Source organism: Ambystoma mexicanum, chromosome 7p (assembly GCF_040938575.1).
Source record: "Ambystoma mexicanum isolate Mex_15411 chromosome 7p, UKY_AmexF1_1, whole genome shotgun sequence".
Taxonomy (NCBI): domain Eukaryota; kingdom Metazoa; phylum Chordata; class Amphibia; order Caudata; family Ambystomatidae; genus Ambystoma; species Ambystoma mexicanum.
Window position 1 is genome coordinate 169,556,317 of NC_090939.1, and position 23,136 is coordinate 169,579,452.

General features: G+C 47.1%; 2 protein-coding genes across 4 annotated transcripts in view; one reads left to right on the plus strand and one right to left on the minus strand.

Annotated features, from left to right (window-relative positions):
• The window catches only part of LOC138525797 (aquaporin-3-like), a 263,570-nt gene extending 252,488 nt beyond the window's left edge, over window positions 1-11,082 (plus strand). The window contains exon 6 of the mRNA XM_069636007.1: window positions 10,734-11,082. Coding sequence (XP_069492108.1) covers window positions 10,734-10,782 — 49 coding nt within the window. The 3' untranslated portion in view covers window positions 10,783-11,082. The remainder of the gene's footprint in view (window positions 1-10,733) is intronic.
• GTPBP8 (GTP binding protein 8) overlaps window positions 1-23,136 on the minus strand; it is a 630,806-nt gene that overhangs the window by 291,124 nt on the left and 316,546 nt on the right. The window lies entirely within an intron of this gene.

Below are 23,136 nucleotides of genomic sequence, written 5' to 3' on the forward strand. Positions count from 1 at the left end.
CGGTCTGTAATTGGCCGGATCTTTTCTATCTCCAGCTTTGAAAATTGGAATCAAGACCGCTGTCGACCAAGTTTGAGGTTCTTTTTCGTTTTTTCAATTAATCTTAATAGATGGCTCATGAACTTGGCCCACTGGACTGGAGCGGTTTTTAAATCGCTATTTGCTAAACCATCAGGTCCTGGAACTCTTGAGGATTTACGTAAATTGATGGTACTAATGATGTCTTCTTTCTCCCATTTAAGGTCCCAAGGACCATCATCTCTTGGTATAAGCTTCGTAGTTGATTGTGCCGTATTATTGTATAATGTTGAGTAGTGCTTCACCTATCTGCTTGCGTCGACTTCTTGGATCATGTTTTGATTAGTCGATGATATGTTCAACATTGACCATAGATTTCGTGTATTTTTTTGTTTAAGTGCTGTCAAGATTTCATTCGAATACTTATTCTTTTCTTTTTTTATTTCCATTTCAAAATTAGGTGCCTTAAGTTTGCGCAATTTTCGTAGAACTTTATAGTGTTTGTTTTTTGTTTGGATTTCAATATTGAAGTAATGTGCGTGCATTTGTTGTTGATTCTTCTTTTCAACCTTCTGTTGGTATTTTTCTAGTAACCAACCATAGTCCACGTTATCTTGAATTGGTGCATCTTCAAAGGTTGTGACTATTTCCACCATATGGTTGTTTTATCCTGAGTATATTCATCTCATTTGTTAGCTCCAAGTCAGGTAGTATTAGTCGTTGATCAATTCCTGGCTCACTGGCCCATTCGATCTGGATTAAATGATGATCGCTATCCTGCTGAGATGAATTTCCTGTTGAAGTGGTTAATCTTCTGATTCTTGCTGAAGTAAATATGTAGTCAATAATTGAATTGGAAGTTTCACTTGCCCAAGTTGGTAAAGGTTTACCTTCGGAGTCTGTTGGTTGGGCACTTAAGTAGATGTTCCTCTGTTTCACTTCCCTCATCCATTTTTTTGCTCTGCTCGACAGTAAAGAAGGATCTAACTGTCTACCTTCTTTATCAAATAGATGAAAGTTAAGGTCTCCTACTATAATTGAATCCATTTCGTTGTTAGTGATGGCCACATTGTCAATTTCCTCGTATATTGAATTAATAAATTTCGTCTCAGACATTGCATTTGGGTTCCAATATATATATTAAATATGGATATCACATAATTATCCCCGGCAGCAGGTGGCTCGTCCTTGTTGTCTGTTGCAATCTTGATAGTTACATATTGTGCCCACGGATGTATATTTTTACTTGCTATGATTGTCCATGTGGGGACTATTTTTGTTAATATCAGCATTCCTGCTGCTGGTCTACCCTGTTGTGCTACAATCGCCGCATTCATTAGGTACTAAACCCATCGCAAATCACTTCATCCGTTAGCCACGTTTCTTGCAAACATATGATATCCAAATTAACCAGGGCTATTGAGTGTTTTTCTATGAGATGTTGATTTCCTCTTGTATTCCACGATCCCAGTGCTATTCTAGACTTTTGAGCTTCATTCTTTTTTGATTGTTATAAATAAGTTTTCCTTCCAGTTTGTTTAAACATCAAATTTGGTTTCATATGTGGGGTCTCCCGCTCATCACGCCAAATGGGATGATGGAGTGAATAGTTTCAGACTGCCTCTAACTTAAGAAGCCTTTGTCCCTTTGCTCTGATTCTCATTGTTAATTGCTTTGTGGTTCCTAAATGGAGCCATGTTTTTTGCTTTTTTTTCTGCGACTGCCCGTGTGACAAAGATTTCCTCTATGCCGAATCCTAGTTTCTCAAACTGTTTTTTCGTGGCTAGAACCTTTTGCATTATGTCTTGACTGAAAAAATCAATTTGGACCTCTTCCATATCTTGCTTATTTGGAAAGACTACTAGGTCTAGATCATCCAATTTTATTTTCTCCACTTGTGGGATTGCTTTAAAGAGCCGTAAAATGTTGGCTCTATTCATTATTACCGGGTCATCTGTATTAGCTGTCGTCGTATATAAAGCTATTCTGTAGGCAGCTGTTGTATCCTGTGGATTTTGGAATTTAGGTCTAATTAAAATTGGACTAGGTTGAGGTGACAGGCTATTATGGGTGCTATCTTCAGATTGCGACTCGCTTGCTAACCACGCTTCATCATTAGAGATAGTAGAATATTCCAACTCGAGGACTGATGTCTCTTCGTCGTGAGAGTTGGTTACAGTTTGATCGTTTGCCGTATCTTGATATTCATCAACGAGGATCAAAGTCGCATCTTGTGAGTTAATTGATATGAAATTATAATCACTCATATCGTCAGCTGTTGATATATCTATAATTGGAATAGGATTTTTCACTTGGCCAGACATATTTTTTGTTGATTATCTCCAGCAGCGCATCCAATGGTTCGCTCATTGCATTCGCATCTACCTTGATAACATCTTTTTGGATTATCGTCTTTTTTTTGTTTCTTGCTTTTTTGTTGTATACCTTTTTGTTTGAGAGTAGGCTGATTATTGTTATTATTAGCCTCTTCTGTTCATGTTTTCTGTGTTAACTTTATTTTTCTCAGAAATGCGTGAGATCCATTTTGATTATTTTTTGTTTTTTTTTGTCGTTTTTTTGCCTTTTTTTGCCTTTAGGTCTAGTTATCAGGTCTTGTCCGCTTTGAGGGATCAAATATATCGAACGGGGTACACACAGGTGGTTTAGTATTGACTGGATGTGAGGATATAGTCAAATTTGTTGGAGACATCGGGATGATTTGCATTTCATATTGTGAACTTTGATCTGCTTTGTCTTCTAATTTTGTTTTTCGCTTCAGTTTGCATATGATTTGTTGCGTATTTATGTTCCAACATGTACATCTGTTTTTTCTTCCATTAGTTTTTTGGTAATCGTTGACACAGTTTCCAAGAGGTTCTGTTTGTCTACCGGTCAACTCTCGGGAGTTCCGCTAATCGTGATTGCCATACTCTAGATGTTTCGGCTTCTTGATTTAGCCGCTTCTGAATAGTATTTTTAAATGTTTCCACATATGTTTGTTTAGTCATTATCATTGCCAGCAGCGTTGCCTGGTCTTTAGTAGAATCAGCCATATATTCCTGTATCTTTAGGAACGGAATCATTGCAGTCGACAGGACTGCTACCAACGTATTTTGTAGATCTAACATGGTCGTTGGGATTCTTTGTTGAGATTCCGATGCCTGGGCTTGGTGTTCCGGTGCTACCTTCACAGGGGAGGCATAAGGTTCTTCTGTCTTGCGGTTATCGACCACTTTATTCAAAAGAGATGTCTTTTTATCATCAAGTGAGCTAGATCTTGCTCGTATAATTGGCGTTTGCGGTCTTGATGTTTTTTATATTCTTAGGCGTGCTTACCCCATCAAAAGGTTCATTTCTTTTTTCCTGAGACTCCATTATGGCCTCAATCTCGGTGATATCAAGAGAAAGTCGAGCAACTCTGCGTGCTACAGGTTTGCTGTGATCAATGTGTCTCTGAGCTGGTGTGTATGTAGATTGCAAGTATAATTTTGCCGCTTTAGCTCGGTCTTGACGCGACGGGGTACCACAGTATTCTTGTTCACCTAATGTCATCCTCTTTTTATCTTTTGGTTGAATTGGGTGTGCTATCCCGTCGGATGGGTTCCTTAGAGCCACGCGTATATCTCTTTGGCTACTATTCATTGGGACGTCGAGGTGTGAGTTCAATGAATAATTGTTTAGAGGCATAGAAGTGTTCGTTTCCACATGTTTCAAATCATTCAATTTTTGCATCTTGTGTGTTATGTCGAATTAAATCTGTTGGTTGGTTTTCCGTTATGTTCTTTATACTCGGCGACTGCTCTTTCGGCGATTGGAGAACAATTTCCTCTGACAGGATTGGGCATGGATTTTTCTTTGGTATTTGTTTGTTACCTTGTGAGGGTATATTTTCTAGTTTGTTATTCTCGTTTGGATTACTTTCCTCAGTTGTCATGTAAGGGGTGTGGTTTTTGGATATTTGTGCAATGGATTCCTCTAGCTTCCCTTGGAGCCTAGTTCTTGGTTTTTGTGTTTACATTGCTGTTATCGACATCACGCCTGTGGTTTGGTCACCGGAAGGGTTTCTAGTTGTATCGCTCACTACTTACCGCCGCAAACCGCAGACAACAGCACGCGCCCTTTACTCCTCGCGGGCTTCACGTCGCAAGGGTTGCGCTGTGCTGAATTTGAATGTCACTTCCTGGGGGTGTCTCCAATGTCACGTGTCTAAGCAATCACTCGGCCCGCTCGCGTCAAACTGCTATCAGCTCCAGCTGATATGCTGATAGACTTACGTGAATGGAGCGGGTCGACGGCAATTCACGGTAAGCAAAAGCACAGCAAGGCACCAGATAGATCCTCCCAGCCGAACAGCAGACAACAGCGCGCGCCCTTTACTCCTCGCGGGCTTCCCAACAAACTGCCAATCCAGTATTTTTCTTTCTTCCTGTAGTCTTATTTTCACTGAACAAACTTCATACCGTGTATATGTGTGTGATCCACATCTAATCTCGAATCCAACACCTCACTTATTCACCAAACTGAGCACCTTTGCTTTAGTGCCTTCAAGGATTGCTCTTTGCTATGGTCTAATTCAATTACTCCCGTCTCCATTTCTCTCAAGATTCATCCCCAAAACGCATTCCTACATAGATGTATTAGAATCCCAAATGACCTTATAAGTTTGGTAGACAAATGTGAGGGGTCAGCAATACGAGACAGACACAAAGTGGTAGATTTCTCAATGTTTGCCATTGATTAAAATAAAGAGGGATGAGATAAATCCCATCTTTCCCTGCCCTAACGAGGATGTTCTTACCTAGCAAACTAAAGAAAGATGACCTAGTCTCCAAAGATATCTGATCCTCACACTAATACATATAACCAAAGTGTAAAAGGTAGATATAATCTGTCTTCAGTGCAAAAGTTCAAACTCGTAGTTCTTACAAAGTATTCCTTGTGACCAGGATTTGGCTCACTTCCCCTGGATCATTTTGGGAAAACCCTTAAAAAGTTCTATTCAGTTCAACACAGAATGTCTTTTCCATCCAATGCGTCCTTCCTCTTGGTAAAGCAAATGTCTCTTTAACAAAACACGTATTCAAAAATCAAAGCAATTGTTTTCCTCCCACACAGTATCCTTCCTGGTAAAATAAATGTCACTAGTTCATAAAGCAAAGCAATTGTTTTCGCCACACAGTATCCTTACCATGATGTAAAGCAAATATTAGGATATCACAATTCTATGTCAAGACCGGAGGCTCCCATTATGCTTCTCTTTCTTTTATTTAATTAAGAAAGGCTCAGCAGCAAAAATATTTTCTTTAGTGCTTGGAAAATATGTAACTGAAAACATAACAGGTGATCATGTCAAATGTCTAACAGTCCTGAAACACATAAAACTCCATTTCCCAGGAAGCCTGAGGAAAGTCCAACGTGATGTCACCAACATGTGACTAAATCCTCCAATGAGATAAACATATCCCTCCATAAACAGTCCAAGATATGATGATGACACTTCCTCTTTCTTTGCTGTGCACAGCAAGAGATAAGTGCCTCATATTCTAGATTGTGTTGTTTACCTTGTGTGTGTTGAATTTACCTTGATTGTATTGAGTTTTTGATATACATTTTATGTTTACACGCGCTGCGTTCATCGCGCGTTGTTTGAAGGGTTGGTTCCTTGCAGTCTGACGCGATCGCGTCAGTCGAGCGTGACTGGAATTATCTCCGACGCCAGCTGCTTCCTGCTGGCGTCGGAGAGTACTGCACGAAGTGTTTCTGCCTCGTTGGGCTTTTGCAAGCCACGTTTTCTTTGTTTGCGAGGGCCTGTCTTCGAAGGCCCTCGCGATCGTGTTCCGCTTTGCTTCCCGAGGCGGCTTGCGTCACCGGGGCTCGGGAAGCAGCGTTTTAATCTCAGGGTGACCGCGATTCCACTCGCGGTCACCAGAGGGAGCACCTGCTGCTGCAGGTCCATTCCTCAGCTTTCTGGCGCCCGCGATCGCTTTTCCGTTGCATTTCACAACAAATTTAGCGATCGCGAGTGCCAGAAGCTGTAGCATAAATAAAGGGAGACAGCGAACAGCTAATTTATGCCCTTCTGGATCTGGGCTAATACAAGACTCCCAATTTCATACTGTGGGCATAGAGAGAAGGTGGTCTGCCCACATATATATAAAAAAAAAATTATAATAATTATATTTAAAAAAAAAAAAAAAAAGAAGTAGGGTAATTTAAAGGTGCTAACAACATGGCAGCTCAGTACTTCCCTCAGAAGGGCCAGGATTGGTCTGGATACGAGGAATATACTTTAGATATTGATGAAGTGGCTATGGCTTCCAGCCTGGAAAAAGTGCTGGGTTCCACGGTGGAGACCAGCATCAAGAAAGCTGTGTCAGAAATGCTCCTGCCTATACAGCAACGCTTGGATAACATGGAGGAGCATTTACAAGAAAAATCCCTACCAAGAAAAAAGACACAAAAAAGAAAGCACCTTTTAGATGGGGGGATGTATACCGGCTCGCCTGAGTAAAGACTCTACGACCCCCCCCGAGCCAGCCAGTACCAGCCACTGCTGTCCTATCAGACGCCTTCTCCAGGCTGAAAAAGGCCTTTTTGAATAGGAAGGAACTTACCACGAGGAAGAAAACGGGGACTTCGGACCCTTTTATCCAGAGAGATGTCATCTGGGCTCTGACCCAGAGGAATATGACCGTCACAGTCAATCTCCAGTTTCTTCGGACGAAGATGCGCAGATACTAGGGTCACAACCCTCAACCTCAGGGATTGCGGCAGTCCCCATCTCTAGTAAGCCAGCCAAAGATTCCCTTTCCTCAAAAAGGATGTTTGCTCCAGAGGACTTAGAGCACCCCAGGTCTTCACACTGGGGGAACCATCTTCTAGGACGACAGACTACATTAAAGACAGGCTACGTAAGCCATTGGATAAAGAAGTCCGAGCAAGACTCAGGGCAGAATGTCCACGCCCAGAGATCCCAGATAAGGTGGCCCTCACACCGGAGTTAGACTCCAAAATGATCACATTCCTTGGAAAGAATACTAAAGATCCACATAAAGGCATAGATCGTGCCTGGAAGTCATGCCAAGACCGAGTGCTGGACGTCACCGGTCCACTGGCAAAGATAATGGACCTGGCTGAAGCAGCCATAAATACAGAGGAACCCATTGATCCTCTGATACTATCAGGTTGGGCTCAAAGAGCCATATGTTTGCTCGGAAGCGCCAGCTGTGCCATATCAACCGAGCGCCGCAAAGGTATTCTCTATAAAATTGACGCCAAGCTAAGTGAGTTAGCAGATTCGGAATCTGGAGCGGCAGCCCAAGGTCTCCTTTTCGGAGACTCCTTCATGAAGGAGATGTCAAAATTTGTGGGCACCTTCACTGCGCTGGACAAAGCGCAATCATCCATCAGAAGAGTTTTTTCTTCAAACATTTTCACCAGGGCCGGACGAGGCAGAGGTCGCTCTTCCGGCCGATACTCTTTCGATAGAAGACCTCAACAATCCAGGGATCAACAAGCCTGGCAAGATCGCACAGATACCTTCTTCCCATCGAGAGGGCGAGGAAGAGGTCGCGGTTGGAGGAGAGCCGGCCGATATCAAGCTCAACAACAAGCCAGAGGTCAGTCTACCCATTGCAGCGCCAGCGTCGCAAATGCCTATAGGAGGGAGGCTAGCTCGGGATTCCTTATCAGGGGACGCATGGGTCAGAGATACAGTTCGCGGCTTGCGCCTAGAATTTTTCGCACAGCCCTTTCAAACAGCTCGTCCCATTCCCATCCCAATGTCCAAAGAGGACGAGGTTGCATTAGACAAAGAGATTCGCAGTATAGCGACGAAACAAGCAATTCACCCCTGTGCAAGCCAAGGCGGTTTCTTCAGTCCAATATTTCTGGTACGCAGAAAAGAGAAAGTACGTCCAGTGATAAACCTGAAGGCTCAACGATTTCATCGTCTACCGCCATTTCAAAATGGAGGGTATTTACATGCTCGGAGACCTTCTGAGACCCAACGACTGGCTTATGCGTCTGGATCTGAAAGATGCGTACCTCGCGGTACCCATACATCAGGACCACGCAAGCTATCTGAGATTCTCTTGGAATCTTCAGAACTGGGAATTTTCGAGTCTGCCCTTCGGTCTTTCTTCAGCTCCTTGGGCTTTCTCCAAACTCCTGAGACCGGTAGTAGCACATTTAAGAGAACAAGGTGTTCGACTGATCATATACCTGGACGATATGATCTTTATGGCTCAGTCTCAAGCACTGGTAGAGCAACAGACCAGGTTAGCCATAGACCTACTGCACAGTCTCGGATTCCTCATAAATTGGGAAAAATCAATCCTTTTTCCATCCAGAAGCCTAGAGTTTCTAGGGTTTGTGGTAGACACCGAGTTAGCCCAACTTCGTCTTCCCACGGCCAAGATTCATTCTACCAAACGGGAGATCCGCAGACTTCAACAGAGAGAAGAGATTTCTCTTCGGGATTTAGCAAGGGTAATAGGACTTCTTTCCTCCTCTATCCAAGACATCTTTCCCGGACCTCTGCATTATCGAGAGTTACAGAGACTGAAAGGACAACACCTAAGACGCAGTCTCTCTTATTCACAACGGATGACTCTGTCACCGGAAGCAAGAACAGAACTCAACTGGTGGCTTATGCACATGGAGGCCTGGAACGGCCGAGCTATCTTCGGGTCTGCACCAGACATAGTGATAGTCAGATGCCAGCCGTTACGGCTGGGGAGCGAGATGCGGTTCAGTAGCCACAGGAGGAACTTGGTCTCCTCTAGAACTCGAGTTGCATATAAACTGCCTAGAGCTCTTGGCGGGTTCCTTCGCAGTATGCTCCTTCGCCAAAGACAAAGTGAGTTGTTGTATCTTACTGAAAATGGACAATGTCTCTGCAGTAAGATACATCAATCATCTGGGTGGCACCATATCTCGACCTCTAGCGGAATTAGCCAAAGATTTTTGGCATTTCTGTCTACAACACCGGATTTCGGTCACAGCGGAGTATCTGCCAGGCCTTACGAACGTAGTGGCAGACTGGTACTCCCGGAACACGACAGATTACAGCGATTGGAGACTGGACAGAGAAGTCTTCCTCCGAATTCAACAAATATGGGGTCCCATGTCCAAGGACTTGTTTGCCTCTCGCCTGAACACTCAGCTTCCAGTGTTCTTCAGCTGGAATCCGGATCCAACGGCGACGGATGCCTTCCTCCAACATTGGACAGAAGGGGTGCACTATGCTTTTCCCCCTTCAACATGATTGCGAGGACCCTGGCGAAGGTCCGTCAGGAACAAACAGAATTGGTTCTCATAGCACCAGTCTGGACCTCTCAGACCTGGTATCCAGTTCTTCTGGAACTTTCTTCGGATTTTCCAATCCTTCTACCCCAATTTCCAGATCTCCTGTTAGATCCAGCGGGACATCGTCACCCTCTACTCCTCCACGGCTCTCTGACCCTGGCAGCCTGGAGGATTTCAGGTCAAGGTGGAGAGTTCCAGGCATGTCCCACATGGCAGTCAGCCTCATCGAAGAAAGTTGAGCTCCTGCCACTCGCAAAAGATACTCTAACTCTTGGAATGCCTGGAGAAACTGGTGTCAAGACAAAGGACTACATTCAGTTTCAGCACCTATAGAGGAAATTCTGAATTTCTTAGCATCCTTAGCAGAAAGAGGTCTAGCCTACAGGACAGTCAACGCATACCGTTCTGCCATTTCAGCAGGCCACAATCCTATAGAAGGGATTCCAGCAGGAGAGCACCATCTAATTTGCAGGCTACTCAAGGTCATCAGACTTACAGTCCCGCCTCCGTCCCGTTACAGCAAGCTTTGGGGCGTTAATAAAGTGCTCAACCTTTTTCTGTCCTGACCAGATAATAAGGAACTATCCCGCACTGCCCTATCCGGCAAACTCACTACACTGCTCTGCCTCATCTCCTGCAGGAGAGTTTCTGATGTCAAAGCCTTAGACCTAGCAGGCAGAACCTTTTCCCCCGATGGCATTATATTCCACATACATAGAAGGACTAAGTGCAACTCAAGAGTGATCTCTTATCCTGCCTTCAAGGATCAGCCCAAGCTCTGCTTAGTAAGATGCCTGAAGACTTACGAAGAGGTTACGGCGCCTCTCAGGACCGCGCCAGAAGGGCAACATTTGATAGCCTTACGCAAACCTCACAAAGCAGTTTCCACCCCAACTCTAGCACGCTGGGTGCGGTGGACCTTGACCCAAGCAGGAATAGATACCTTGCACTTCGGAGCCCACTCCGTGAGAGGAGCCATGGCTTCCAAGGCCTTCCAAGTCGGGATCCGACTAGACGACATCATGAAAATGGCAGACTGGGCAAGTGAATCTGTGTTTAGGCAATTCTACCTGAAACCGGTAGAACAGCCGGCATCCGTTGTGGTAAGTAAGCTTTAAACTAGCATAATGGGAGCCTCCGGTCTTGACATAGAATAAAGATTTTCCATAATGTCTTACTAGAAAGTCTTAATTCTATTAAAGACATGGAGGCGAGCATTATCCCACCCGGCGAGAAATTTTAACACATCATTCTGAATGGTTATACATATATTGCAAAATGATTGCTTGATTTTGAATACAGTATTGTTCATTAAAGTAACAACGTATTTCTCTCCCACCCCTATATGGGAACTAGGGTTGTAATATACATGAACTGATTGCGATTTTTTTTTCCTCTCTTGACAGCGTCAACAGACAAGTCTGCCTAATTCTCGGCATGCTTTCACTTCTATGAGATGGCTTCAGTTTCACACTTTCTACTGGACAGTTCGCAGCTTCGAAAGAGGAAGTGTCATCATATCCTGGACTGTTTATGGAGGGATGTTTCTCATTGGAGGATTTAGTCACATGTTGGTGACATCACGTTGGACTTTCCTCAGGCTTCCTGGGAAATGGAGTTTTATGTGTTTCAGGACTGTTAAAGACATTTGACATGATCACCTGTTATGTTTTCAGTTCCATATTTTCCAAGCACTCAAGAAAATATTTTTGCTGCGGAGCCTTTCTTAATTAATTAAATAAAAGAAAGAGACGCATAATGCTCGCCTCCGTGTCTTTAATAGAATTAAGACTTTCTAGTAAGACATTATGGAAAATCTTTATTATACTTCCAATGGAAATCGGGATAGCACAACAACTGTCTTTTCTAATGTAATAGTTTGTCAGGAAGATAGTTAGCACTTTCTTTCCACAACGCTTTTCTTTTCACCACAACCACATTGCTTCAAAGCCACGGTTTCTTTCCAGGCATACTTGCCTGCCACGACTAATTACACATGGTCCCTTTCCTGGTTTACTCACTTGCCAGGAAGAAAAAACTCCTACTACAATTGGTCTCTTCTGTTTGTGGCAATATTTGCTCCAAGGTTCTCCACACCAGTAACCCATGTGAGGAGGGTTGAACAATGATTGTCTCATCTTTAAAGTCTCTTGACTGTTGGGGAAACATGTAACCCACATGTCCAAGTTGACATTTCATAAAAGGAGAATTGTGCCTTGTTTTTTTTTTTTATTCTGTTTTTGCAGTATTCAAAATGATCTGGTCTTAGTGAAAGTTCTGCCCGGAGCATCGCAGGGTTACCTGTTTCTGCAGGCCAACTAACCGGCTTCTCTCAGCGGCTCTGCGTCATTCATTGCTGCTACGGTGGACCTTCTGTGGATCGGCAATCCTGTTGACAGCTCAATACCTGCCAATGCTTGCCAGGGATGTCATTTAGGGGTTGCCAGAGGTCGCAACTGCGACCTGAGGTCTCCCTTGCGACCTCCCCAAAAAAAAAAAGTGTGTTTTTTTTGTAATGCAAGTTCCTGGGCTGCGGCCAGCACCATGTGTCTCCTTACTTCTGGAGTGGCTGACTTTCTTGCTCAGGCCCCTTAAAAATAATAATAATAATAAGAACAAGAACAGGAGTGCCACAAGGGTAACACTTTCAGCACTGACCCTAAATAAGAAAGAATAGGAATGCCAAATAATGTGTCTTTCTGGAATTCTATACAATAATTGCTAGACTCATTAAAGGTTTATTTCAGGCACACTTCAGGGGGCGAGTCACTGATTTAGTCTGTTCTTAAATGCCTTAACTCAGCCTTTCAACCTTCTGAGGTCGATAAATGAGTATCAACACAGGTTGGGTGTATATTTTTACTATGTAAAGTGCTTAAGCGTAAGTGCTATATAATAATAACACATCATTATCATTTGGTTCTGGATGTCTGCCTCCATTCACAGTAATTTGGTAATATGGGCCTATACACACTGATCTTAACGCTACATATAGCGATACATTCTTGTATGAAATGAATATCACATATTGATATCGTAACCATATTTTTTGTAGTGTACAATGCTATGTGTTGCCACTTCCTGTTTTGTCAACGGGTGAAAGGTCATGTTCCATCGGTTTCTGCAAGATCACTTTGGGGTGGGGTCAAATGACCACTTCCTGTGTCATCAGAGGTCAGGGGTTGTGTGATGTCACTTCCGCTACCCCTGGCATTTTGGTGAAATGACGTTTCTGCTGCTTGCACAACCCTTATTTGGAGCTCCACTGGCTCCGTCGGGTGTCAGTGTCGGGAGGACGTCTCCCACATAGCTGGGCTTCTCTGCCTCCTGCTGCGCATACTCTGCAAAAACTGCATGCCTTCTATTGCCACTTAGGCTTTTGCTGGTGCTTGCAATCCTGCTTCAACCTCTCTCCGGACTGCTTCTGCCACTCCTCCATACAGCTGTGGCTCATTCCCAGGTTCAAATGTTCTGCTCAGGTGAGACTTTCAACAACTGTAACGTGCAGTCCTTTCTGTAGCACTTTTAGCCTCATTAATGTCCCCCTTCCTCGTCCCAGTACCACAGGCATTAAGGATCTTGATCCATAGTGGTTGTGGCTCTTTCATGTCTTTTTTTTTGTTCTGATTGATTTGTAAACTTAATATAATCAGAGCTGGGGGATGTTATGTGACTGATAGGTAAAAGTCCAAATCCCAATACTAAATCACTTAAGGCAGAATCATGATAATTGGGGGATGTTGCAGTTGATGCATGAATTCCCAAATTATAAAACTTACTCGGTCTAGGTTATTTTTCATGTGATGTTCTTTGGGTTTTCCCATGGGAGGAACTTCTGCAGTGACAGAATGCCATTAGATGATCGGAAATTATAGGACTTTCATCCTGACAAGAAGATGAAAACTGCGTCCCTCCCAAGGGAGTCACCACTTCTCCCGACAGCCATCTCATCCCATGTGAGCCTTCCTCATGATGCCACCCCCAAGGTCAGGATCATGTAGCGACTGCCCTCCTGTGGCCACAATGGAGGTGATTTTAGGCTGGTGTTCAGTAATGACTCTGCAGGATTCATCACACAAGCTACATCCGCTAATCATTTGGTGTAAGTAAAAATCTAACATAATTTGGGCTTCTAAAACAGATGTACGAGGGGATTGGGTCCTCCGACGTATTCCATATCTATGACATGTAATCACCACAGCTGTGCTGCTTCGGAAACTTTTTTCGGCGTCTGCGTCCTGCGTTGATGCGCCGTCGTCGAGGACCTCCTCCGACGTCTGACGTCATCCGATGTGATAAGTAGGACGCACGACGCCCGTAGCCTCAGTTCCGTTTTTTCCGCGAACGTGTTGCTTTGTGTTTCTCGGTTAAACGTCTCGACTCTTTGGAGTTCTGTTCTTCTCGGTTCTTCGAACCTGTTCGTTTTGTGAAAATCCTTCGTGTGAAGATGTCTTCTACTTCGCCTTCGACCCCGCGTCCGGGCTTCAAGAAGGGCGGGGAGTGTGGGTCCAAGATGTCGGTGACGGACTCGCACGACGCCTGCCTCTGGTGCCTCGGGGAGGCCCACGACACGGATGACTGTATCGACTGCCAGTCGCTCACGTCCAAAGCCTTACGCGAACGTAAGAAGAAGTTGTCGGTAGGTCGGGTGTCCAAGCCCCGGAAGTCGAAGTCTGCGGGGCTTTCGACGGATGATTCGAGGGGTGACTCTCCGCGTCATCGTCGGAAGTCTCGTGGGTCTCCTTCTAGGAGTCGGTCTCGCCACTCCTCAGCCTCTTCGAGGCATTCTCGGAAGCGCCGACACCGGTCGTCTTCCAGGTCCTCTTCGGAGGACTCTGCCCGGGACGTCGCTTACCCCACCAGCCGTGCGACGCCGGAGGAATGGGCTTCCTTCGGGAAGAAGATGCTGGCGATTCTTGAGTCGCAGGGTACTAAGCCGTCCGCGCCCCCGAGTGGGGTCGGCCGTGAGAGGTCGAGAGACACCGCTCGCAAGAGTGGTCGGCACGAGTCACGGGAGTGGTCCCGTTCGGACAAGGAGACTCGTTCCCGACGTACCCGTTCCAGGTCCCGGTCCTCGACGCGTTCGAGACTGTGTGCACCTGTGAGGTCTTCGAGGAAGACATTGACATCTGAGGCGTCGAGGGCGTCGACAGGCTTTCTCGAGGCTCCGAGGAAGTCGTCGAAGCCGTTGACACTCAGGTCGTCGAAGGACACGCTCGGGGCTCTGGCTTCGAGGGCTGTGTCGACGCCGCCGCTGCTGGAGGTGCTGCATCTGACGCTGACGTCGACGTCGATTTCCTCGACGTCGATTTCCTCGACGTCTATTTCCTCGACGTCGATTTCCTCGACGTCGATTTCCTCGACGTCGATTTCCTCGACGTCGATTTCCTCGACGTCGACACCGATTCGCTCGACGCCTTTCGTGTCGGAGGTACCCCGTGACACGCGAGGACCCCCTAGGAAGGCTCTGGTTAAGAGCAAGCACTCTCGGGTGCCTTCTTTTCGCCACCTGGAGTATATTTCAGAGGCGGATGAGGATTCTGATGGCCTGGTTCCTAGTCAGGTTCCAGATGAATTTGTCTCGGGCCATAGTCAGTTTGACGATTTGAGGCAGTCACTGCATGATGCAAGTGGACTGGACACCTCTCCGGAGGTGGAGTTTTGTAGGCCTGAGCCTGGCTCTCATGACGATTCCTCGTACCGGCGCCTTATGGCTAGGGTTTCTCAGTACGTGGGATGGTCTGCTCCCCCAGGGGAGTTTGTGCAGGATGATCTGACGGACATCCTTGATGTTGGTCCCCCAACTGACCCGGTACTGCCGTTCCCGCCGTTCCATATGGCTTTACAGAGAAGGGTGGCGGCGGCTTCTTGGACTGCTCCGGAGAGTCTCCCGGCGGTGGGCAGATCCTTGTCGCGAAAATACCGTCCAGCCAGTAGCGACCCCTGCTACTTGACCAGACCCCACTCCGGAGAGTTTGGTGGTGCAGGCGGCCACGGCCCCGGCAAAGCAGGCGTCGTACCCTACCATCCCTCCTGATAGGGACGACAAACGTTTTGATGGCTGGGCGAAGAAAGTGTTTTCTTCTGGTGGTATGGCGCTTCAGGCGGCCAACTCCATTTGTGCCTTGTCTCGTTTCACGCACACTCTGTGGAACTGTGTTGCGTTAGCGGCTGAACATATTCCCGAAGGGGACGAACGGGATGGTTTCCTTGCTATGGTCCAGGATGGTAAGGATGCCATGTGTGAGTCCGTTCAGTCGGGTTTGGATTTAGCTGAATGCGTCAGTAGGTCCATGGCGGCGAGCACCGTGATACGCAGGTTTGCGTGGTTGCGGAAGTCGGGGTTTGCTCCTGATGTGCAGTCCCGGCTCCTCAACATGCCCTTTGACGGTGAACACCTTTTTGGCAGCAAGGCTGACGAGAGCCTTGAGGTTGCAGACCTCAAAAGCTGCAGCGAAGTCGTTGGGCGCTGCAGTTCGCCAACCTCCGCCTTTTCGTCCTAGGGGACAGCAGTGGAGGGGTGGTTCCTTTCGCTATTACTCCTTCAGTAAAGCGAGAGGAGCTGGCAGTCAAAGGGGCCTACGCAGGGGTACCAGAGGTGGACGACAGGGTACCCGTGGTGCCAAGGCCGCTCGGGCAGTTGCCTCTTTGCCCTCAGGTAACGCCGCTCCCACTCAGTCATGAGGCTATGTCCCATGGTTCGCCGGTTGGGGGAAGGCTGGCGCAGCATCTTGTAGAGTGGCAAGCCATTACTTCGGATGTGTGGGTTCTGGAGATCATAACCCATGGCTACTGTCTTCCTTTTCGGCACAGGCCTCGCGACAATCCACCGGGGAACCTCTCTTTGCGGATCCGCTCCTTGCGCAGGAAATTCAAGCCCTGCTGGAGAAAGGCGCCATAGAACTGGTGCCTGTAGCGGAGAGGAACAAGGGATGGTATTCCCCTTATTTTTTGATTTCGAAGAAAGACAGGGGATTGAGACCCATCGTGGACTTGCGCGGTTTGAACAAACTCCTCAGGAAGGACAAGTTCAAGATGGTTACTCTCTCTCAAGTCCTCCAGGCCCTTCAGCTTCAGGACTGGTTGGTGTCTCTTGACCTCAAGGATGCTTACTTCCATGTGCCGATCCATCCCAAGCACAAGAAGTACCTGAGGTTCGCGGTTGGCGACTCGCACTTTCAGTTTCGGGTCCTGCCGTTCGGATTGACCTCCGCCCCGAGGGTTTTCACCAAGCTCATGGTGGTGGTGGCGGCAGCGCATCTCAGGCAAGGGGGGGATTCACGTCTACCCCTACCTGGACGATTGGTTGATCAGGGGGAGCTCTCCCGAGCAAGTCCTGGATCATCTGTCCGTCACCTGCCACTCCCTTTACAGGCTGGGCTTCTCCCTCAATTTAAAGAAGTCCCATTTGACGCCAACACAGCGGCTCCAGTACATCGGAGCAGTGCTCGACACTTCCCTGGGGCAGTGTTTTCCTCCCCAGGTGAGGGCTCTTCACTTTCAGCAGATGGTGCACAAGTTTCAGCATGCCCAGACGCTCCCAGCGTTCGAGTTCTTGAGGTTGCTCGGCCTCATGGCATCCTGCATTCTTCTGGTGCCAGAGGCCAGGTTGCGGATGAGATCTTTGCAGTGGGCACTCAAGACGCAATGGTCGCAGTCATCCGGCAGGATGTCGGACTCGGTTCAGGTGCGGCCCTCGGTCGCCTGGGACCTTCTGTGGTGGGCCGTCGAAGGCAACTTGATGAAGGGGGCTCCATTTTGGCTTCCCTGGCCGGAGGTGACGATCGTGACGGATGCATCCCTCACGGGATGGGGAGCTCATGCCAACGGGCTGACAGTCAGCGGTCGTTGGTCTCCGTCGGAGTCCAGACTCCATATCAATCTGTTGGAGCTGAGGGCCGTCAGGCTAGCCCTGAAGGCTTTTCTGCCAACTGTGCGGGGAAAGAATGTCCTGATCCTGACGGACAACACAGTGGCCATGCACTACCTCAACAAAAAGGGGGGGGGGGGGCAGGGTCACTTCCTCTGTGCAGGGAGGCGATGCAGCTCGAGTTCTGGGCCATCCAGCAGGAAGTTTCGATCTCGGCAGTTCATCTGGCCGGAGACGAAAACGTGACGGTGGACGCTCTGAGCAGGCAGAGCGCGATCTCTCACGAGTGGGAGTTGGCTCAGGAGATTCTCCTGGAGATCTTTGCCCTTTGGGGGACCCCTCAAGTGGATCTCTTCGCCTCCAGTGTCAACCGGAAGTGCGAAAGGTTTTGCTCGCGGGAATTTCCTCCAAAAGGAGCCTTAGGAGACGCGTTCGTGGTGGAGTGGTCATTCCCGCTGCTGTACGCGTTTCCTCCAGTCCCCGTCATCCCGCAAGTGCTGCGGAGGTTACGGAAGTTCGTTTCCCGGATGATCCTCATTGCTCCGGCGTGGGCTCGGAGGACGTGGTACCCGGACCTTCTCGGCTTGTCCATCTGCTCTCCACGTCGTCTTCCCTACCGAGACGATCTGCTCTCACGGGAGGGGGGGGGTCAGGTTCTCCATCCAGAGGTCAGATCCCTCAACCTTCACGCTTGGCTTCTGAAAGGTTGAGGTATAAGGATTGGGACCTCCCTGAAGACGTGATGGAGGTGTTGCTTTCGGCCCGAAGGCCGGCAACAAAGTCTCTGTACCGTTGCCGTAAGTTTTGCGACTGGTGCAGGGTTCAGAATGTGGATCCTGTTTGCATGTGACATCCCCATGGTTCTGTCCTTTTTACTTTCTTTGGCCCACAGGGGCTTGCAAGTGGGTACCATTAAAGGTTACCTGGCGGCGCTATCCATCTTTAAGCGCTCGTCTGAAGAGTGTTCTTACTTTAAAATCCCTTTAATTTCAGTTTCTGAAAGGGCTCACTAATGTGTTCCCTCCGTCACCTTTCCTGGTGCCCGGTTGGGATTTCAACCTTGTTCTTACGTTTCTTATGGGTGCTCCGTTTGAGCCTTTACATTCTTGCCCTTTGAGGCTGTTTCTGAAAACTGTGTTTTTAGTTGCGGTTACTTCCGCTCGCAGAGTGAGTGAGTGAGTTACAGGCACTTTCAGTTAAGCCACCCTTCACTGTATTTCACAAGGACAGGGTTGTCCTTAGAGTTCGTCCTTCTTTTCTTCCGAAGGTAGTAACGGAATTTCATTTGGCCCAGAAGGTTGTTCTTCCGGCATTCTATCCTCCTCCGCATCCTGGTAAGGAAGAGGAGAGGCTCCATAGGCTTGATCCTAGGAGAGCTTTAAGCTTTTGTTTCACGCATGTCCCGGGTCAGAGTGGACGATCAACTCTTTATTGGTTACGCTGGAAAGCGTTTGGGGCAAGCTGTGACGAAACAGACTTTGTCTCGCTGGATTATTTTGGCCATCTCGGAGTGTTACCGCTTGGTGGGTAAGGACCCACCGGCTGGCTTGCGGGCCCATTCTACCAGGGGTATGGCTGCATCTACTGCCATGCAGAGGGGTGTTCCTATTCGCAACATCTGTGATGCAGCCACCTGGGCTTCAGTACATACATTTGTACGTCACTATTCCCTCGATTCCATCCGAGGACTGCTATTTGATTGGCTATTCTAAATTTTGATTCTAAATTCTTTCCCTCCTCCTTGCTCTGGTATTGCTTTGGGAGTCTGTCATAGATATGGAATACGTCGGAGGACCCAATCCCCTCGAAGAACAAGTTACTTTCTTACCTGGTAACGTTCTTTCGATGGGATGGTCCGACGACGTATTCCATATCGCTCCCGCCCTGCCTTCCCCGCTGCAGAATTTCTTTTGCGATTGCAGCTTAGGTTCCGCAAGGCTCTGTGTCTGACTGGCAGTTGACTAATGTCACACGTTCTGGGGGAAAAAACTACAACGGAGGCTACGGGCGTCCTACTTATCACATCGGATGACGTCGGAGGAGGTCCTCGACGACGGCGCATCGATGCAGACGCCGAAAAAAGTTTCCGAAGCAGCACAGCTGTGGTGATTACATGTCATAGATATGGAATACGTCGTCGGACCATCCCATCGAAAGAACGTTACCAGGTAAGAAAGTAACTTGTTCTTCTATTGTTTCAGTTTAACAGGCTCTGTCCTGCCTACATTTTACTCCCATGACCACATTTGGAACATCAGCCTAGGAGTTCCATTTTATTGAACACTTTGATCTGCCCTGTTCTGTTGAGTGCTCCTTCCCCTTTTGTGTTTCAACTTGTACATTTTTAAATGGTGGTCTATAAATGTGTTTCTCGTTATCTTAAAAGCTGCTTGTCAGTTATGGTATGGCAAATGATAGCTCAGTTTAGAAACTGATGGTACATTATTTGATGGAGTAACAAGGCATTAGTTGTCTCGTATTGAAACTGTTGAGTTTTGAAAAGGTTCCTGGACGTATCCTGTGATTCAGACACAAATGCCATTTTACATGTAACATGGGATTATGTAACTCCTCACTAGTGTTGGTACTGTGCAGATCCCTGAAGCAGTGGACACAGTGGCTATCCTGGTATATTTTCACCTATCGTACAATATTCTGTGCCTCACATTATGGCAGTGCGCAAATACAAAAGACTTTTCACCATAGCAAGACCAGAACTCTGGTAGGACACTGGAGCTAGATTAGATAAAGCAGGGTATATGTATACTTTTGTGAATGTTTATCTAGGTGTAATCTGTTTCTTATTACCTGTCTGCTTTTCAGGACACATCAAAGTATCCAAATGGGTGGCTATATGTTTAGCCAAGCAAAATATATTTTCTATAAAACGGGTCATGGGATGATTGTGTACGGACTGGGGAAAACAGTGATCTTGCATTTTGGAATGCTTACAGCTGAATAGTGACCATCTGGAACACACAGAAAAGCCTACAGAGCTGATAACTGGGGCACAAATGTCCAGATCTAGATTGGAGAGCATAAAATAGCAGGATGGCCACTAAAGAACTCCTCACAAATCCGATATGTTATTTTACAGGATCAGGAAAAGCTGTAGAGTGGGACCGGCTTTGGGTAAAAATTCAAGACTTCTTTTGATCAGGATTTGTGAAGATGTTCAACGTCGGGCCTGGTCTTGATATTTGACCAAAGATTCTTTCATTCCTGCTGAACTGTGGCCATAGAAAAGACTCTCAAATTCTAGCATCTTGAGCTGCCAGACGTAGTGCTCCTTTTCGGCTTTGGGCCATCAAAGGAATATGAAACACCCACCAGTCTTGAGATATTGTCCAGTCCTTGGTCAGGATGTATATGGTATTGGACTGTACACCATAATGTATGGCAAATGAAGATACCAGGGAAACTGAAAAGATTCCTGATCAGTGCTGCTGAGATGCCATGTCTGGCTAGGTTTGGGAATGATTGGTTCTTGTGGCCTCAAGAGCCTCCACATTTGCAATGCACCATTCTGGGTCAAGGATATCCCCTATCGAAACATACATATTGTATTATTTTAACTCATACTAGATCACATGTGTTTTGGCCTGCAGAAAGAAGATGGTTGATTAGTCTCCATTACAAAATGCCTTTTAATTGGTCTACTTGACCCAAGTGCTATAAGCAACTGATGTAGGGGAAGAAACCCATCCCTTTGAAGATATATTTGCTAACGTCTCCTGTGCACTCTTTCAGATGTATGTTTAGCAACTGAAACTGTGAATAAAAAAACCTTCCATTTCTCTAGGTGTAATGTTAACAATTAGCAGGTATGTATGTTACTGCTGCTGGTGTTCTAACAAAAAGGAGTAAATGACCACACTGGACAATAACATGTTTTATTCCAGACAAAGCGATGACTGTGATAAGATGACCAACTGAAGAATGAAAGACACCCATATGAAAATAAATAGTTAAAGGATAATAAAGGCCAGCTGCCTTGACCCGGTTCCCATGAAACATATAGCAATGTGTGTGGGATAAATAAAGTCGGTTGCACATATAGTGCAAGGGGTGTGGGGGGTGGGGGATTGTGCTGTCCTGTTTCAAATCACTGTTTTACTCCTCTTATGTATTGCTCTGTGCTATTAATTGTTCCATTTGCCTTATTCTTTGACTTTTAAAAAATAGGGACTATAAATGCATTTATCATTATCGAAAAAGCTGCTGTTGTATGGCTTGCGAGGGGCTCTGCTTTGGGCGGCGTGGCCAGGACTCATGGAGTGAAGACTTGCTGAACCGGAGTGTCCTGAACCTTTTAATAATCCTCTGGCCTGAGGCACTGGCTGTATAACACACAAATATTTAGTTCTGGGTATTGTCAAAGCGATTTCCTAACAGGCTGGAAGAAGCGTGGCGAAAAAGTAGTTGAATCAATGCTGAGAAACTACGAAATGGAGTCCGCCCGTCCCGGCAAGATGGCGGATGGCTTCGTGAGACTATAGTGCTAGTGGGGGAAGGGCGGAATCTTAAGCTGTTCTAGAGCACGCAACTGGCGAATGTGATCTGGTACCTTTTGCGGACCGTCACCGCAACGGAGGCACACAGCTTCTTAGAAGTGCGAGGACTGGCAATGAGATATTGTGCATTCCCTGACCCGAGTGGCCGACGGAGGTGTGTGCGTGCGCGAACCAGCCTGGTACGAGGCAGTCTGGATGGGAGGGCAGGTTGCAGCAACCAACAGCAGGGTGAGGAGCCACGTGAGACAGGGAAAGTGGACTGCACCACCCACGGTGTGGGGAAGGTAACGGCTACACCTGAAACTAACATGGTACAAGGAAGGGATTAACTGCAGACTATATGTGCCCGATGGACTGCAGCACAATATATACAATGTGGTACTAACACACGTAATAAAGTGGTGCAGCTATGCCATAGCTATCTGACAACCAGACCAAGTTCGGCGATATTACACAGCACACCATGATCGCGCTGCTACACGCTCGACAGCATACCTGAAAGAAGCGCATCCTGCGGGCAAATTACGTTGGTAGGAGTGGGGCACAGGCACGTCTGATCCGGTAGGGAGATGACGCTTGATTCACTTCAGCTGGCTGCAAGCACCTGGAGGTGTCGAGACGTTGCGCTGCCCGAGCTGTCCTTGATGCATATATAGTGCAGTGCTGTTGACTGTAAGAGAAGGGGGCATCAACGGGCCCACACTTCCTTGCCAAAGCCACTGAGACCTGGCGGGTGAGGCGCTATGCCCCACACTGAACTGCAATGTTAGACCCTCTCAAATTGATACCCTAACAGGGTCAGTGGGTCCGGGCACTGCGGATCGCCCACTACTGAGACAGGGCTGATGGGGTTGTGCAACTGTGCTCCCCTAAGATCTAGAAGGGACTGATGCAAAGGAAACTAAATGCTGGAGGCTTGCCTCCCCAAATGAACGTAGCGCAGTACGGATGGTGAACTATACGAGAGTACATAACACAACAAGTTACTGCTACTGGTTGGGGGCACGGCGCTGTAAGTGTGGCACTAGAATCTAACTGGAGTACCCCAAAGGCCTGCCAAACACAACAAGGAACACCCACCTGTGGCTGGCCCGCTCCAGTGGTCGTGAGGCAGCGAACCTACGTATAGCGGCTTAGTGCAACCGCCCAATCCTAACTATAGCTTGTGCGGGCCAACATATACCAGCATACGGCCCAACGGGTGCTCACAGCACGCAGTGACGACCGGGGGCACTGGCTACTGAAGGACAGTATGTCCCCACCAAAAAACAAGAGCAAAGCAGCGATAATGGAGACGTTCGTTGCAACTAAACCTAAAGAACAGAGGCAAAGCACCAATGGGGCCTGCTCGGTTCAAACAACCCCAGAGGCCCCCAACAAATATAGCCAGGTGCTTGATGCTATTGCGGATTACGCTCCTTTATT